The sequence below is a fragment of the Semicossyphus pulcher genome, unplaced genomic scaffold (genome assembly GCF_022749685.1).
Source record: "Semicossyphus pulcher isolate SPU_LCO1_2020_fin unplaced genomic scaffold, fSemPul1.0.p SCAF_13, whole genome shotgun sequence".
NCBI classification, from domain to species: Eukaryota; Metazoa; Chordata; class Actinopteri; order Labriformes; family Labridae; genus Semicossyphus; species Semicossyphus pulcher.
The window spans coordinates 12,395,034-12,412,831 of NW_027211637.1; the positions used below are offsets into that span (position 1 = coordinate 12,395,034).

Here is a 17,798-nt window from a genome sequence, read left to right on the forward strand (position 1 = left end):
TATGTGTATGACTTTTTGGTTGATTTGACTCTGTCCGTTTAAATGGTTCCATTTGTACTGTAATCTTATCTACAGAGCCTACATGTTTGGTTTTTTCCACTTAATCGATTTAAGATATGCAGCTCAGTAAACATCTAAGGTGATGTCATGACTTTTTAACTAAGGCTGTTTTTCTGTGCTTTAAACTAATTTTGCCTACTGCCAAACACGAGGGCTCGTCTAATAAATGGTTGATTCATGCCACCTAATACAAAGAACTGTCAATGCAAAAAAAAAAAAAAAAGTTTAGGTGAAATAGCTTTCAGTGCGCAGGGACGCACAGGGAGCTCTGCAGAAGCTGTGCGCCTGCAGGTTCCCGCTGTTCACGAGGTGGCTGGCGCCTCAGAAACCAGCTCCCATTCCCAGCTCTCCTCGTCAAATCCCAAAGCTGCTTGCTTGTTTCAGGCGATCTGACAAAGCGTCACTACAGGACGATTAGAGGACAGTGAACGGGCTGGCCTCAGTGCTGCTCCGCGCTTTGGGCGGCTTACCTGCACGGATGACTTTTTCCACATATGGCCTGAAGGGAAGGAAAGTCACGTCTCACCCTGACCAAAAATAAAAGCTCACCCTGTCCTATAAGGCTTGCACTGATTCATAGTTACTTATAATATATAGTAATATAGTATACCACAAAAGTATCTTACAAATCTTTCTTAATAAGGATTAAATATATATAGATATACAGATAGAGAGATATTCCTGTTTTAATGTGAAACTATTGACTCCTGCACTCTCCTTTTTTTATATTCTAAACTACAAAACATACCTGCCGCAGTTATTTCTGCAAAGCACGGCCTCTGCTGGTTCTTAGCCTAAATGTCACACCATCCTTTAAATCGAAGGTTGTGATATTCACCTGTCTCTACTTTGTGTCTCCACTCCAGGGTTACGGCACCCATGACAACACAGACACACACACATGCATACACACACTGCCTTCCCAAGGGCCATTTTATGCAAGGAAATACACAGTCCCAACTGAGAGAAAATTAATTTTAAAATTATATTAGATTCGATCCTCCACAGCCTAAGTGTGCCAAATGAGGAATCAAAGGAGGATGTAGTTATGGATGTGTCATTTGGGTGTTTCGTGATGCATTTTTAAAGCATTGAAATGTACTGAAACAAATTAGCATGAATTCGTAAAATTGTCAATATAGGGTAGCTGAGTCAAAAACCTAGATAGGTAACTCGAAATATATATATAAATATATTAATGAGAAATTAATTAAATTGATATTTACTGGATATAATCATCGATTTCCCCAAACATATTTGTTTATACAATAATAGGCCTGGGGGGAAAAATAAGGGGAAAATTGTAATACAATTGCCCATACATATTTCTACTACATGCATCATTACAGCTACAGCCTAGTCCACGATTATTTTTTCCCAGACAATTTATTTTTATTAATAGGTTTATTTTATGAGCCTTACTAACATCACATATAGGCCTGCAGCCCGGACGGCTTCAAAAACAAATCAACAAAATATACAGAAAGATTTGAAACTAAGAACCTTATAAATTCGGACTGATATCGAAGTAGTTCTCACGAAGGCTTTGTGTTTGCTCGAATTTTTATTTTTATTAAATATGTAGTCTATAGCTACATTTATTTTTAATATTGGCACAACAACTGGTAACTTTAATAAACGTCTGTTGATATAAAAAAAAAAAAACATCAGCTGAATCTCTAAATATTCAAAATTCCTACCGTAAGGCAATAAAATAAATCAACGTACCTGAAGCTTTATATCATTCCAATCCAAACGCCCAAGTATTGCGTTGCTCCGAGCACCAGCCTGTTTGTTATCGAACATGCCAAGAGAGTGACCCTCCATAAAACACAGCAACTATGAGAAACTAAAAAAATCGACCGAATTTACAGTATGATTACAGCGACTGGAGAAAATTGATTTTTCGGAGAAACAACAACTGCGAGCAAACAGGAGGGAAACTGATTTGCATGCTGTTCAGGGACGTGTGATCTTTGCTGAATTAGACCAAGGAGGAGGTGAAGCGTTTTTTGCGCTGGGAGAAGCAGGGAGGCGGTAGCGCGGTTTGGGTGCACATAAGCGGGAAACCTTTTCAGGAGGGGAATAATGGTGGGCGATATGAAAAGTGGCCTAATTCAGTGTTTCAGTAATAAAACAACATGACAGGGTCATGTAAATAAAACATAATGCCTACAAAGCGATCATGGACTAAAGAAAATAGAATTAGAGTAGAGTTATAAGCAAATGTGCCAGTCTACACAAAAAAACGAATTAATCTCTAAGACTCTTTAAGACTGAAAAGATTGTTGCTTATACTACTACGTTTTCAACGAACGCGCACGCACACGCGCACGTTTATATAGCTACATTCAGAAATGAAGAAACACAACAATGAACTACATTTCCCAGAAGGCAAAACCAGTAGAACAATGATGATTGGACATTGCGGTGATGTCGTCATCTACTCATACAAACAAACTAGCAACAGTTAGATCAACAGCTTTAGCCCCTCGAGGTCAGGCATGCGAAGTAAAAAAAACTTTTCACAACTGTTTGTGGGACTTTTGGCATCTGATCCACGAAATCAACGCGACTGCCATTCGGGAGAAGTTTGACCACTGAGCGTGAAGATAGTGAAGGTTGGCTGCCTCCTAAATTGCTAATTGCGTTATATGCTATTATACTGTTGAATGAGTCCAGTGGCGACTAACAGCTAACTTTACCGTTAGCGTGGCTAAACATATTTTACAGTAAGGCAGCAAAATGGTATAAAGTCGTAATTTTGAGTGGGTTCTTGTTTGGGTTTATTTTGCTTTGCATGCCTCTTATAACCGTTAGCACGCTAGCTAGGCTAGCTTAGCTAGGTAAGTTACCAGAGCAGCTCTCTGCTAAGGTTGTGTTTTAAAAGAGACCTAATCAGTTTGACCTACTTTCGTAGGTTATTACCTTCCCCTGAACTAATTCTTCTTGCACGACTGAAGAACTTTTTCGATGTCTGTCCATGTAATTTAAGTGTCTGTGTGTGATGTGCTTGCTGTGAAAAGCTTGTTTATTTATTGGACTTACGGCGCCACCATGCGTTCATATATGGAGACGACAATTCGATGAAGCCGTCAGTCATAACTAGCCATTTCTTATGCCGTTTGAATCTTGTTTTTACTACAAATGCCCCAAATAACTGTAGATTTCTCTTGTGTAGAACCAGCTGTATTGTAAGATGAATTTCTCTGAAGTCTTCAAGCAATCCAACTACCTTTGTAAAGTTTCTCCAGATGGAAAATATTTGGTAAGTTTGTGGAAGGTTTTAAATTAAGTTTTTTTGTAGATATTTGTGTACTAGAAACAATACTTTTAACTTTTAAGTAACTTGTGTTTTTGGTTTTTCTCCTCAGGCGACCTGTGTGCAGTACAGGCTGGTTGTGCGAGATGTGAGCACCTTGCAGATCCTACAGCTCTACACTTGTCTGGACCAGATATCCCACATGGACTGGTCTTCTGATTCTCTCTTTATCCTCTGTGCTATGTACAAGAGGGGAATTGTACAGGTAGGCAAGGAAAAGAGGACAGTAACGTGAGCATGTAGTGTTAAGGCTGATGAGCCATTAAATCCATTACAATAGTTTGTCACTGGCTTTATCTTAAAGTATTGCCCAAGCAACACCAGAATTCTATTATTTACTAGGCAGTAAAAATGTGACGCATAAGTAAAAGTTTAAATCACAGACATGTTCCAATAGTTCTATGGCGTGTAATCAGTGAGATAAAATTGCAAAACATTTTGAGACAATGACAAGTAAGTATGGAAAGCTGCTTAATTATTGATTAATATTTTAAGACATCTGAAGACATTTTAACATTTTTGTCAATTTGTAAAATGCTGTTAAGTCTTGCTGAACAGGACGTTAGAGCAATGTAGATTCATTTTAATTTGATAAAAATGTATCAAAGAGCTTGTTGAAGCTTTTTTTTTTTACACTTTTATTTTTTTTATTGGATGCTTTGTTTGTTCTATTTGTATCATAATCATATATCATTAACATTTTTTTTAAACAGGGCACCTTTTTGTTTCCTGAATTCAAAGCTCATTTAACATTATTGTGAAAGGTTCAAATGTCAAAATTGCTCTATTTATGATTCATTTACATTCATGAAAAAAAAGAATACTGCTTATACTCTAAATTTCTAAAACTTGCAGAGGTGAAAACAATTACGCATTCTCGTGTTATGTTAGTTTCATGTGCATCACAGTGAAAGGTTCTTACCTTTGAAGCGGTACCCAGCGCCAGTCTTTCATGGTTTCTGATGCTCAGGTGTTTCTTACTGTTTAATAGCACGTTAAGGGAGAAAATGGATGTGACGGATGTCATTAGTGATGGCTGCTGTCTGTCTGTCACTCTCTGTCTCTCTCTTCAGGTGTGGTCTCTCGAACAGCCGGACTGGCACTGTAAGATTGATGAGGGCTCAATAGGACTACTCTCCTCTCGCTGGAGTCCAGATGGACGTCACATTCTCAACACCACTGAGTTCCATGTAAGTGTGAAGCTGGTGCGTGAGTGTGTGTGCTTATGAATATGCTTGTCTGGTTTCAACTGTTGCTGGCCCACAAGGAAGGGGGACCTGAAAATAGCCAGACACCAGAGCCTTTCTTGAGCGCCCCTTTACCCCCCCACCTGATGCATGTATTCAGCCTGATTTCATTGCTCCCCTCCTGTTAGCGTCCTGTCATACATGGGTCTCAAATACCACGGGAACATGGGTGCAATGTGCATGTGCCCTTCCAAAGTAGCTCTGGTATTTTCTTTGGCAGAAGTCCTATTAATGACGTGCTGTTGCTCAAATAATAATTGTAAAATTAATTCATATCAGTAAAAGAATCGTATCAGAAGATGATGTTGGAATAACTTTGAAACTAAAACCGTCTAACAGTCATAACTGGTTAAAAACTGACAGTAGCTTTAATTGTATTTTTAATTAACTTAAGGAGGGTAATCCAGCGGGATATTTGGAGTTTAACCTGACTTTACTTGACATGAGCTCTTGGCAGTTTTGGCCCTTCCTTGTGTTTGTTCCTCAATGAATCAATGAATGTATTATAGACCGACCAATACTGGATTTTTTTTAAGGCTGATACTAAAATGATGAGGGTATAAAATATCTGCTGTTGCTGTTATTAAGACATACAGGTGCTCTTTGGGTACTTCAAGGGTTGCTGTGCATTGCATGGGTGAAAAAATGAATGCAATCAAAACGTGTAAAATGCAATTGTCCTTCAAAGATCAATCCAAAGCACTCTGTAGGATTTATGTGGAATTAAAAAGCCTTTATTTTACATTGCAAAATATATACCCAACTTGGGTCTTCATCAGGGCCATAGTCAGCAGGGGTTTGCACATCTTTGTCAAGTTACTCTAATCACTTGAGTGGTGAGGACTATTCTCCTTAAATGTGCAAGCCTACTGCCTAAGAGAAAAAAATTGGATGGAAGGAGGGAAAAGGGGACAATGCTAAAAAAGGAAAATAAATAATAAAAAAGGAAAAAGTATTAAAGTAAAATGAGAGAAAAAAATTAATATTTATGATGATAATGACACTAATAATTATAAACAAATACGGAAAAATATAATAATAGTAATAATAATACAATAAATGAAGATAAAAGAAATATACACATTGCACATACCACAATAAAGTCAAGCTGGACCCACAAAGGCCACACTTGATAAATGTCTCATCACGACCTGTTCATGACAGAAAAAACACCAACCAAAAACAATGCCTGTAGCTGTCAGCAGAAGTATACAGAATATCAAAACACAATTTTCTCAATATTTATAAAGTCATATCATCTTAACATATTGACTGCAGGATCAGCATAATCATATAAAAATATCAATACGACATTTCACAGACACTTAATTTCATTTTTTTATTATTTCAGGGTGCCTCCGTATCAGTTTGTCTCTTAGTGTAGGAGCTCGTCTAGATGACAGCAGAGGTGGTTCTTTGAACAGTGGTTTTGGTGCTTACATTGCCTACCTCGTGATAGGCTTATATTAGCCAGCAAATTGGCAAAGGCCTGGATGGAAACATTATCCCTATTAGACCTTATTTATAATTCATCAAAAAGAAGTTCTGACACAGAATCACACCCACTTAAGCACAACTGAATGTTGCAGTGAGATTTTTATTCTTTATATTTTTTTCTAAAGTAAAATTGAGTCCTCTTTTCGTATGGTAGACTTGGTAGACTGGTGGAAATATTTGTTACCATATTATTGAGACTGTAACATAGCAATAGTTTTTGTAGTCATACATATACAGTATATACTGTATATTACAATATTATTACAAATAATATTTACTGCTCCTTCCACAACAAAAGCAGGCTCCTGAAGAAAAAGAGGCAGGAGGTGTCGAATGGTGTTTATTAAGGTCTGCAGAATGAAAGCCAGACTAATAAAGATGCATATAGTTCCATTGACTGCTGGTTTAAATTCACTCCATGCTGTAAGGGGTGAGAAACTATAGCAACTACCCTCGAGCCATGTGGAATATGACGAGGGGCACCATGGTGGGCCGTGTCTGTCATGCTGAACCTGACTCCAGGATTCATTTGACAGGTGTTGTGACCCAACACACAACTGTGTCTGGTCTGGAGAAGGGTGCAAGGAGTGCAAGTGTCTGTGGCATGTCTGCTTTGTGTCTGTCTGCATCTCCCAAAAGCAGGAGGAATATGGTAGAAAGGACTAGAGTCTCCTGCTGAAGAACAGTGTAGCTTTTGCTTAAGAAAGTCAGAGTGTGACTTGCCTTGCAGTCATACATTTAAGCAATACATTGGGAAGTTACAATAAGAAGTTTCACTTTTCCTCTAAATATATCAGTGTCAAATGACTTTTGAAAGCCACTAACTCTTCTCATGAACCTTTTGAAATGCTAACTTTCATTTAATTCCCTCTGTAATGTATTGATGAAAATATTAGTGAATCAACAGGAAAGTAATCTGCAAGTCTTCAGATAATTGATCATTTGTTATATAGTAATTTTATGTGACAGTAAAGTTGAGTTTGAGTGTGTTGGACAGACAAAACAAGTTGTTTGTATTTGGTATTAGAGAAAATTATTTCTTACATTTTAAAGACTATGAAATTAATGTAGAATGTAATATGAATTAATATGAATTAATATGTAGAAAATGTATTAATGTGAACATAATTGTTTCTAGGTATGTCCCCATCACTTTTGTTTTGCGCTGATCCAGATTGAATATTGAGAATCAGCTGATACCCCGTACAGAATACTTTGCTAGATAATAGTTATTAAAATCAGTGTGATGTATAGACTTGACAATAGAATAGCATTGCTATGCATTAAGACATTACAAAATGTCAAAGTATGAAATAACAATAACAAATGTCAAAGTATGAAATAACAATAATAACAGGATGTCTTTAGGGATTTTCTATAATGTCTTTAGGGATTTTCTTTAATTCACAGTGGAGTGAATGAGGGACAGACATCCTGTTTACGCCTGGTATTAACATGCCTCCTGGGTGATCAAATCACAATTGGACAGCTCTGTACTGCAGTTCACACATGGCATGTGAATAGTAATCGACATCATCTTCTTTATAAGACAACAGCTGCTAAAAAAAGTGTGCTGCAGACATGCAGCAGAGAGAGAAATACTGCTCAGAAGAGAGAGGGAGCTGTCCCATATTGAAAAATACAATGCACCAAATCAATACAGATGGCCCATTCTAATGGGTTTTCATATTCTTGGAATATAAAAAAAAAAAAACACAGCTCACCCAGTATCAAACTTGATTGAGGTGCTGGAGCTAAAAGTAGTAAATTAATTTAAAAAGCGTCTGCACACTCAATCTGTGCAAAAATCTTAGGAAGAATATTCTTGGAATAAAAAGAGTTTCAGAAGACAGCAAAATAGACTCTTAAACTAGACATCATTGTTACTCTTGTTAAGAAGAGTAGGCGGTCTTCAGTACGTATTAAGTGCGTTTACCCCTATACTTTTCACTTGGACATAGGTTAATACTGGGTGTAAACAGGGCAGGTGAGTTGACTACAACTGCACTTATTGCATTACTTGAGATAAAAACTTTCAAAGTAAAAACGTCTGTGTTATAGCTGATGTAAAACAAACAAAACAACAACAATACAAAATGCTGGATATTTTCCTTTAGTTAAAGACCCCCTCCGGAGAAAATCAAGTGTTTAACCAAGGACAGGCTGAACAACACGGTTTCAGATTGGCAAGTTTGAAACGTCACAAACCTCAGGAGCCAATCCCGTTAATGGACAGAGTGACGCTATGCATATCATTATGTGCAAACCATGGCAACCACTTCGGCGATGCACGAGCCAGCTGTGACCATCGTCGTAATTTTTGCAAACGCACTACTGACTACTAACGTTAACGTTACGACTACTAATTACTAAATTTCGAGCTAGCTAAGTTTCAACAAATTGCAACTAAATGATGGCAGAGGCGTGTTCTGTTTTCTTGATGGAGGGGGCGGTTTTAAAATTTGCACAGTGGACGAGGACTATGCAGATTTGTTGATTTTTAATGAGGGAGAGCGAGGCGAGGCCTTGGGAGGATTTTTTTTACAAGGTAATTAAACGTATTTTGCAGAAAAAACATATCAGACACAATTTATTATTTCAAGCAGAGCATTTTATACGTCTTAAAACACGACTGGAGCTGGTCTTTAAACAAAACAAGAGCTTCATACTACTCCCTAGCACAAAACCTGTGATGTGGTGCATTTACTAACCTGTTATTCACTGCCCTTATCACCTGGCTAAATCTGAGCAGGAAGTGAAGAACTGCTCACTGCCCTTCTGTTCAGGATGCAAAACTACCTCGACAGAGGAAAAGTAGGCACCGCATTGCCAAGGGCCCCACTGAACTTACCTTCACCCCAGCCCAAGATTTCATTAAGACTGTGCCAGACGGGTGTTCGTGTCAGGCTTGAATTTCAGCCCCACTCATAAACAGCCTGCTATATTAACTTGTTTAGGACAGCTGCCTGTGGTGTAGATCGTGCCTTTGTGTGTGTGTGTGTGTGTCCATTTGTCAGTATATCTGTTTAGTTTGCTGTGTATCTTCAGATCTTCCTTACACAATAATTAATAGTTAACATCTGATATTGTAACAGTGACAGAATGAGAAATTGTGAGCCACTTCTTTTCAGCCAGCTAGAAATGCTCTTGTGCTTTTCTTAAAGGCTGCAAGTGGAACTACTTTGTTTTAGGGACAGACATGTTCACAACTGTTTTCAAATACGGGATGGTGCCATTTCACAGATTTAATGGAAAGTGTCATTGCTGAAACCTAGCCGGTGTATTATGAGACTTCATGCAAGTCATCTCCTATTTGAATTCCAATTGTTTATCTTAGGACCTCACAAAATGCCACTCACACATCCATGTTAATCCACCTTTACCAGCTGAGGGGTGATAAACTGAGGGTGGAAAAACTCCAGCCAAGGACATCGTGGAGCTTGACTTCTCTAATGGTTTTTACATTGTTGGGATCGGATTAGCAATAGCATTCTTGGCCAGTACTGCTGGAGCCTCACTAACATGTAGCATTGTTGGCAACAACGCTACTGGACTAAACTGCGAACGTAGGCAGCTGCTGCTCTGCAACACGGGACAATAGCTCATCCATACCTATGTGTGGGCTGTGAGGGGCTCCAGTTCCTTGGTAGAATCATGAGGCTGTAACAGGAGAAATAGGCTATATTGGTTTGAGATGGCTTCCTATGTGGAATGCTTAGAGTCTAATCCTCTGCTGACAGATAGGCCTATATGGCATCAAATACACTCGCCCATTCTCTGGCACTTGCTGAGGCGCGCAACAAGAATGGCTGATAGATATGTTTTATTCCAAGTTGCTGTCAGTAACTTTGGTCTACAAATGATCATAGTTATCATGTTGCCTTCAGGCTGCCCTGTTGGGAATGTCCCCTAATTCTTTGGTTTTCTTGGTATATACTTGCTAATAGATACTAAATGGGAAGTGATGGTAGAACTCAGCCTCAGTTGTCACATTTGACAGTGTCTTAACAAGATTGTCTTGTCATTACATGTCAAGTGAAGTTTATTTGTACAGCTCTTAATTACAGTTCCAGTCTCAAAGGGCTTCGCAGGCCATATTATGAAAGGATAACATGCAGCCACTCCAGTCCTATTTACAAACCCTTCTTAACAATCTTATTTAGTTTAAATGTACACCTCAGGAAGCATCTCCCGACGAGGAATCCTTGTACATGCCGCGAAACAGTAATAAAATAAAAAGACGTCTGTTGTCTGTAATTTAGTCAGTGCTGATCGCCACTTTCAGTTATGCTAACCCAGACACAGACGAGAATTTTTCCATCTCTGAGGGATAAACAGCAGCTGTGGTAGTCGAGCTTTGCTTTTTACACTGCACTGAGGCCCCCAGCCCGTCTACAAGCTGCTGCTCACCTTTGGTGAGGATAGTCCATCTAAAGTGTAGCTTTACCAACTAAGGATCTTATTGCGTACCACCCCACATGGAAAAGCATTTCCCACCTATTTTCCTCATGCTACCCTTCCTCTACCCAGTTTAAAGTTACACTGCATTTCAGGTCTTGATCTCTCCGCATCCACTATGCGGCGGGTTCATGGCATCTAAGAAGTGTGTGTGTTTGTGTTTGAGTGGTGTTGATATTGGTTGCCATGGCACCATGTCTGAGGGGATGTCCAGGAAGCATGCAGTGAGGTGTTATTGCAGGGCTTACACAGCTGGATGTCTTGACCAAAAAGGAGGGTCAACATTTCGGCCCAGTTAGGTGACAGACTTAGCTCAGTGTAAATGTCTGCCTGGACACTATGGTGAAAGTCTTGTCACCTAAGTAGTTCTAGGTCTTCAGATCCTCAGATGTAAAGTACAGCATTGAGATTAGACGTACATTTTCAAGATCAATTATTATTGTTTATATTTGTACAAACAATAATAAAATAAAAGTAAAAAAAAAAAAAGGTATAAAGGGTTCCCCTTCACAGTATCTTGTTGTGAGGGTGTCAAGAATTTTGAGAGATTTCTCTCTGATACATGCTCAAAGAGCAAGGCAGTCTTATTTGGAAGTGGCATGACAGTGTTGTGAGGAGAAAATAATTACAATAATCGTAACTCAACTTTGTCGTTCAACTACTCATGTGCCTTTGGATGTGTTGGATGAATGGATGTCTCTAACGTTAGTATACACAACCAGTTTAGTTAAATATTTTAAAATCCTAAACATTCAAAGCATGATCAGGCAGGCTGGCTTACCACAAGCTGTAAAGGAAGGTATGCAGGTCATGCATTTAACAACCTTAATGTGGCATTGTTGTACTTGCACCATTGCTATGTGGATTGTTAGTAATGACTACTGTCATTGCTACAGCAGCACTATTACTAAACACAGCACAGTCACCTCTAGATAATGAATTTAGATATGTATGTATGCATGTGTCATATAAAGATGTCTTTAACTGTATCAATTCGTTTTCAAATAGCCGTGCATTGGTGTGCTGTCACTTGGGGCCTGTGGGATTGCAGCGACAGCTTTCTCTGTGATCATCTTAACACAAAGGCAGCTGTGCATTAGTACAGACCACAGATTCTCTATCATTGTTCCAAAGACTGTCATGCACTCCTTGTGTCTTGAAGGGCAAGATACCACATTTCATACTGGTCCTTGGGTCAAAATAAGCCGCATAGTTGGCTAAGTGCCACCTGCTTTCAATCTTGTTGAAGTAGCACTGGTTGGTATTTGAGTGGCTCCTGTCAAAACTGAGCATTAACACTCGGTCTGTTTGCTATGCCAGTTTGTGGCCTGAATGTGGCTTTTAGTTTTCATCTTTCTCATTTGAGGGAATACACACAACCTGCTGGCCACTAAACTTGCTGTTAATTTGTCACTCTTGTAGCACACATGTCTAACATTACATCTTGGCTATTAAATAGACCAGTCGTATTTTCCTGCTATGTGTTGATAAGCTGTTTTGGATCTGTTAATTTGATACGTGCTCCTGAGGTTCTAATGTAATCAGTATCATGTCTTTCAATGCTGACAATGACGGCAACATTTTAACGTATACTCTCATTGCCTGTGGTAATACACTGAAAGACAAAACACCACACAACCGGGTCCCTACATGGCTATCCATGTAATGATGGATGGATTTCATCTGTGTCCCATATCCTTCACAGTGGTCTGTATGCACTGAGCTGATGGGAAAGATTTTGGTTTTTAAGAGCATTAATAAGCCCAATTAGGCTAGTGAGCTTGGTTGTAGAGGTCTTCACGGGTCCAAAATTTCGTGCCCGAACCCTAAGAGACCGTTATTGTGCGATCCGGAACCGATGTCGTGTTAAAAACAGAGATGCTAATCCACTAGTTATTTCAGATTAAAAGTCAAAAATACACACACAGCACTTTAATTATGAACACTTTCTAATCACAGCCGGGTCTTCCCGGATCCACTCGGGTATTACACACATAATGTTGAACAGACCTGCAACCGAGGATTATATCACACATCCCGAGTCCTTGGGTTCCGCTAGACCCGTGAAGACCTCTACTTGGTTGCGCTTTCATTAGGTCAACATAAGCAACGCTTATCAGATCATTGTCTGCTGACAGAATACAGTGAAAAGGTGACATTAGTTTAACTGAAAGGGTTCTGTCCGAGTGGTCAGAGTATTTAACTTTTACCTGAAAAACCCAACCCCTAATCCCATATGTTTGTTTTTATTAGGACCAGACTGATTAGTATCAGGCTGATAGTATTGTCAAATTTAAACTTCTCACTGATATGGCTTTCATTGTATATTTTGCCTGGTAAGTAACTAGAAATTGAAGACAAAAATCCCAAAGCTTTGTTTGTTTAGCACAGTTACACAGTTAATCCACAAGGGGGCAAAGACACGTTTATATTTAACTGTAAAATTTCCCACTCTGTCACGATTCTTTAATTACTATATTAACAGACCATTATGAACATGTTATTTTGTGTGTCTGTCTTATTTTAATTGTCATCAGCTTTTCTCAATGGTTTGCTTGTAATACTTTCATTGTGAGATAATCCTCATTTTTTTTCTCTCTCTCTTTCCTCTGGTGCCTTAACAGCTGAGAGTCACCGTCTGGTCCCTGTGCACTAAAGCAGTGTCTTACATCAAGTATCCCAAAGCATGTCAGAAAGGTCAGTATTAGAAAAATATTGTTTTATTGATTTTCTCCTGGCTTAAGTCTGTATATGTATTACACAGAGTACCTGAGGACAGGGCCAGTCATCTTAGTGCCTCGGCATGCCCCATGAATCACATGCCGTTCTTTACCTTGTGCCACAACCCCGGGTATGTGGCCAAACTATAGTCCTCTTTGCTGACAGCTGTGCCCCTCTTCAGTAAATGGGGCATGCTCCTCATAACAGGCCTGTCAGCAGCTTGGGAAAAAATGATGGTCTATGACTCTCCTCATTTTCCACATGCAATACTATGCCCTTTTGAAACCCGTGAATCCTCACAGCCGTCATATAAATATTACGGCCAAGATGGTTACATACCAGCGACCTGATGGTGCCAAAGTGTCACATTATTATATTGGATTAGATGCACAGGCAGCTTTAATCACACATTCGTGGCCTTTTTTTGGCATACCAGTTATGTAAAGATTTTTTTTTTCACCTATTGCAGAGAACATCAAATCTCCCCTGTAGTGGAATTAATATCATGCCTACTCTTATTATAGTGGCTCACTGGCAGATGCAGAAATAACATTGTACAATGCTTTTTAAAATGGCACATTCACTGGGCAATATAATAAAAGTACTTACACTAAGGTTATGTACAAAATGCCATATTTATTTGTATGTAAGATTTTCATTTATTTTTTTAGGGAATCATCATGCATTTGGGTATTGTAAATAAAAAAATGACATATCTGCAGATAAAGATAACGTGTCGGTAATATTGTGCATCTCTAGAAATCAGCATTATTAGTGTGGAATAATTGCTTTTCAAGGAAAATGCTATCAGTCAAGCCTAACTACCTTATCTCTTACAAGTCTATTTTTGTACTTATTAACATCATTTCAACGTCGCTATAATTATTAAATTGTAAGGTGCTTCTTGAATGGTGATTATATACCCTAACCTGTAGTTGTCCTTTTCTTATATCATCTTTCACACACAGGTATAGATTTCAGCAGAGATGGATGCTATATGGCCTTAGCTGAACGCCGTGACTGCAAAGACTATGTTAGTGTGTTTGTGTGTGATGACTGGCATTTACTCAGGGTAAGTAGAGTTAGAATTTTATGACCATTATTATACATTTCACATCTGAATAAGCTACAGAAAGTAAGCAACAGTGGAAAGAAAACATTTGTATGACCAAAAGAATTTCAGTTTTTAGTAAGCATCTTTAGTGAATATGTTTTACACAACAGCATGAATTACAACTTGTGTAATAGCTTCACTACCACATCCACCAAAATTATTCATAATAATAATTTTGCATGATTGTTCATTATGCCATGCAGATGTGTTTAAAGACTTGATTGTTTTACGTTATTTCTTGCAAAGGACAGTGTAAATGTATTTAACTTCACTCTGTCGCAGCATTTTGAGACTGAGACACAAGACCTTGCAGGGCTGGAGTGGTCTCCCAATGGCTGTGTGCTGGCAGTGTGGGATAGCTGTCTTGAGGTGAGTCATTTGCTTTACAGATTCAAGATTCCGCAAAAGAAAAGTTTAACTGACTTTAACTTACCATTTCTCCTCTAGTTTATCACCATTTAGTGTGTGTTTGATTAAAAATAACTCGGTGCTATTCCACACAGAAACTGAACCAGATGATTAACAGAGGCCATTTAAGGGTGCAATATTTCAGTGTAGGAGTGCACTTTATGGGCTGCCATTAAAGTAGACGACCACACCGTCAGCAGTTTTACTTTTGAAGCCTGTTGAGTATGTGCAACTTCTTTCCATATCATATCACATAGAGGTTAATAGATAAGAACAGCAGTAAATTGTCATTGCCTTATACATTGATTTATAATCCAAGATAAGACTTTGTTGATCCCTTGAGGGTAATTGTTGAAAATAACCCCACACTAAGCACATTAACGCAGTATATCTCTTTACAAAGCTCTCATCTGTTGACTTAGTTTGTCTTTAAAGGAATCACTTGTTATTGTGAGCCATCCTTACTGTCAATGTACTGTAATATTCCAAATGACAAAGGCTAGCACTGACATAAACAGGATGGTAGATAGTATTGTTTTTATGTGTGTATATCATTTCCACAGTACAAGGTGTTGCTGTATTCTTTGGACGGCCGGCTGCTATCAACCTACAGTGCATACGAGTGGTCGCTGGGTGTGAAGTCTGTGACCTGGAGCCCAAGCAGCCAGTTCCTGGCCATTGGTAGCTATGATGAAAAAGTACGGGCATTATCTGAATAATAAAGGCTGATGGCAGTGCGAAATAAGATATCACGTCAAAGCTTTCCGCACTAACTTAGACAAAGTGCAAGTATTCTTTATAAAGCCACATGTTCTCCACTAGTTGAGTGGTCAAAAGACTGGAAAGGCTCTATGTAAGAGCAGTCAAATAGTTATTTACCCTTTAGTTTATCATTGCACTTCTCTACAACTTCTTCTTTTTCAGTCCAACCCCCAGATTTTTCATCTTCAGACTTGACTAAGCCCCAACCGTCCCGTGAATCACTGGAGCCAGTTCTGTCTATAAAGAATAGTATATGTTTAAATGCCAAATATGTTTAAATCAGCACTATGTTTGTTGTGTGCATTTCTTAATATCAAGACCTTAATACCTTCTTATCAGGTCCGCATCCTCAATCATATCACCTGGAAGAAAATTACACAGTTTGAGCACCCAGCAACCATCAACAACACAAAAGCTGTGAGTATTTTCCAGCCTTAATTATGAGCTTTGAAATGACTACAGCTCAATTATTGACTGTTTTTGTTGTGTTTCTAGGTTGTGTACAAGGAAGTGGAGAGAAGACCAGCTGTTGGCAGTGATGACCTGTCGCTACACAACATTACAATTGGCACTGCCCTCTTCAACACCCAGAGCAAATGTATATAAGTGTTTGAACTTATTCAAAAAATTCTTGAAAGCAGTATTTGGCTGAAACTACTAAGGTAAAATAACCAACTTTGGCTAATCACAAACTCTCAATTGTTGTGGCTGCCTGCACCAGATGAAATCTGCCCGCCACCAGTCCAAATTCCTGTTATCAAACCAGACCCAGATCGAGCCAACCCAAAGATCGGCGTGTCTGCTTTGGCATTCAGCTCAGACAGTCGCTATTTAGCCACCAAGAACGGTAATACTTCTCACAGCTATACTTTTAACTGTCCATATAAGAGAACTTTATTTAATGTCAATAACAGTTTACTGATTATTGGTCATTTTTACAATCACACATTTGAATGTGAATCTGTGTTTCTCTGACTGTAGACAACATGGCCAGTGTTGTCTGGGTGTGGGACATGCAGAAGATGACCCTGGAGGCTGTGCTTGAACAGACATCAGCTGTGCGCTGCTTTCAGTGGGACCCACTACGGCCCCGGCTAGCACTGTGTACAGGCAACACCAAACTCTACCTCTGGTCCCCAGCAGGCTGCGTTTCTGTCCAAGTCCCCAGTGAAGGTAACATGCTTAGTTACTGAGAGTTGGAAGCAGCCGGAAAACACAGCTTTGTTAAGTTCTCGGGTATAGAAGAGAGGCAGAGCACTCTAATGTCATTCACGTCAGGTTTATTGAAGCTGCACGAGGAAGCTTCTGCGTGTAGGCAGAAAAACGTCACTGATGCTAAATTATTTTGTTTTTCCACGGTTCATTTTGTTTATGTATTATTGCATTGTCATCACACGAGCCCCTCTCTCTGTCCTGGCAGGTGGTTTCCAGGTCCAGTCACTAAACTGGCACTACAGTGGAGACTCTTTGATCCTTCTATCAAAGGAGCAGCTGTGTTTATGCTACATGGACAATGACCAGGAAGACAAGTAAAACACTCAAACACCCAGGTCCTAAGAGAACTGAATTACAGTTCCGGACTTTTTGTCTATAAGCACTTGGTGGAGAATGTGTAAGATGATGACCAGAAGACTGGTCTGAGCACTCCTCAAAATCTCAACCTTAACATGTTGAACTGTAGTTGCTCACCAAGGTTTCAAAGGTGCTCAGTGCTGGTTGCTGGGATATTCCTTTTATGTTGAAAACATTTGGAAACCTGACATGACATTCCTTCTGAAGGAGAAAGAACAGATGAGTATAATTTTTTTAAATAATTGAAAAACTAGTTCCAAACACTGTGAGAAGATAGAGGTTCACAAAGATGAGATTTGTGTAACCTTACCCTGTGTACTTTAAGTTTAATATGTGTTTTTTTAAGTGTTGAAATTGAATTGTGTAATAATTTAAAATAAACTTCATAAATAATGAGGCCTATTGCAAGTTATTAAAATGTGTGCATCAGCAACAGATCTCTGTTAAAACAGAAACAGTTTGAGTTCTTAGCTCTGTGTAACTTCCAAATTAATTCACAACTTATGTATATTATACTTGTATGTATAATATATGTATATTATTTCAGGATAATTCAAGGTGTTAATTGAAGTTGCACACACTTTTCCCTAAAGGTGAGATAAGCATGCTGAAAATTCTAGCAACAGGGAATTTCGGT

At 38.8% G+C, this 17,798-nt stretch overlaps 1 protein-coding gene across 1 annotated transcript; it reads left to right on the forward strand.

Annotated features, from left to right (window-relative positions):
* The first annotated feature begins 2,529 nt into the window (after positions 1-2,529).
* wrap73 (WD repeat containing, antisense to TP73) lies at positions 2,530-17,557 on the forward strand. Its single transcript, XM_069659530.1, has 13 exons — positions 2,530-2,681; positions 3,242-3,328; positions 3,435-3,587; positions 4,456-4,572; positions 13,209-13,281; positions 14,274-14,377; positions 14,702-14,788; positions 15,391-15,525; positions 15,929-16,006; positions 16,085-16,187; positions 16,311-16,436; positions 16,571-16,762; positions 17,010-17,557. Exons 2-13 carry the CDS (start codon positions 3,260-3,262, stop codon positions 17,120-17,122), a joined length of 1,350 nt encoding a protein of 449 aa, XP_069515631.1. The 5' UTR covers positions 2,530-2,681; positions 3,242-3,259; the 3' UTR covers positions 17,123-17,557.
* Positions 17,558-17,798: the final 241 nt, after the last annotated feature.

What these genes read in the sequence shown, in the direction of transcription:
- wrap73 (XM_069659530.1), top strand. Translation starts at nt 3,260, where the DNA reads ATGAATTTCTCTGAAGTCTTCAAGCAATCCAACTACCTTTGTAAAGTT. An exon ending in ACAAGAGGGGAATTGTACAG is followed by an intron (nt 3,588 to 4,455) that starts GTAGGCAAGGAA and finishes CTCTCTCTTCAG; the next exon opens with GTGTGGTCTCTCGAACAGCC. An exon ending in CTTCAACACCCAGAGCAAAT is followed by an intron (nt 16,188 to 16,310) that starts GTATATAAGTGT and finishes TGCCTGCACCAG; the next exon opens with ATGAAATCTGCCCGCCACCA.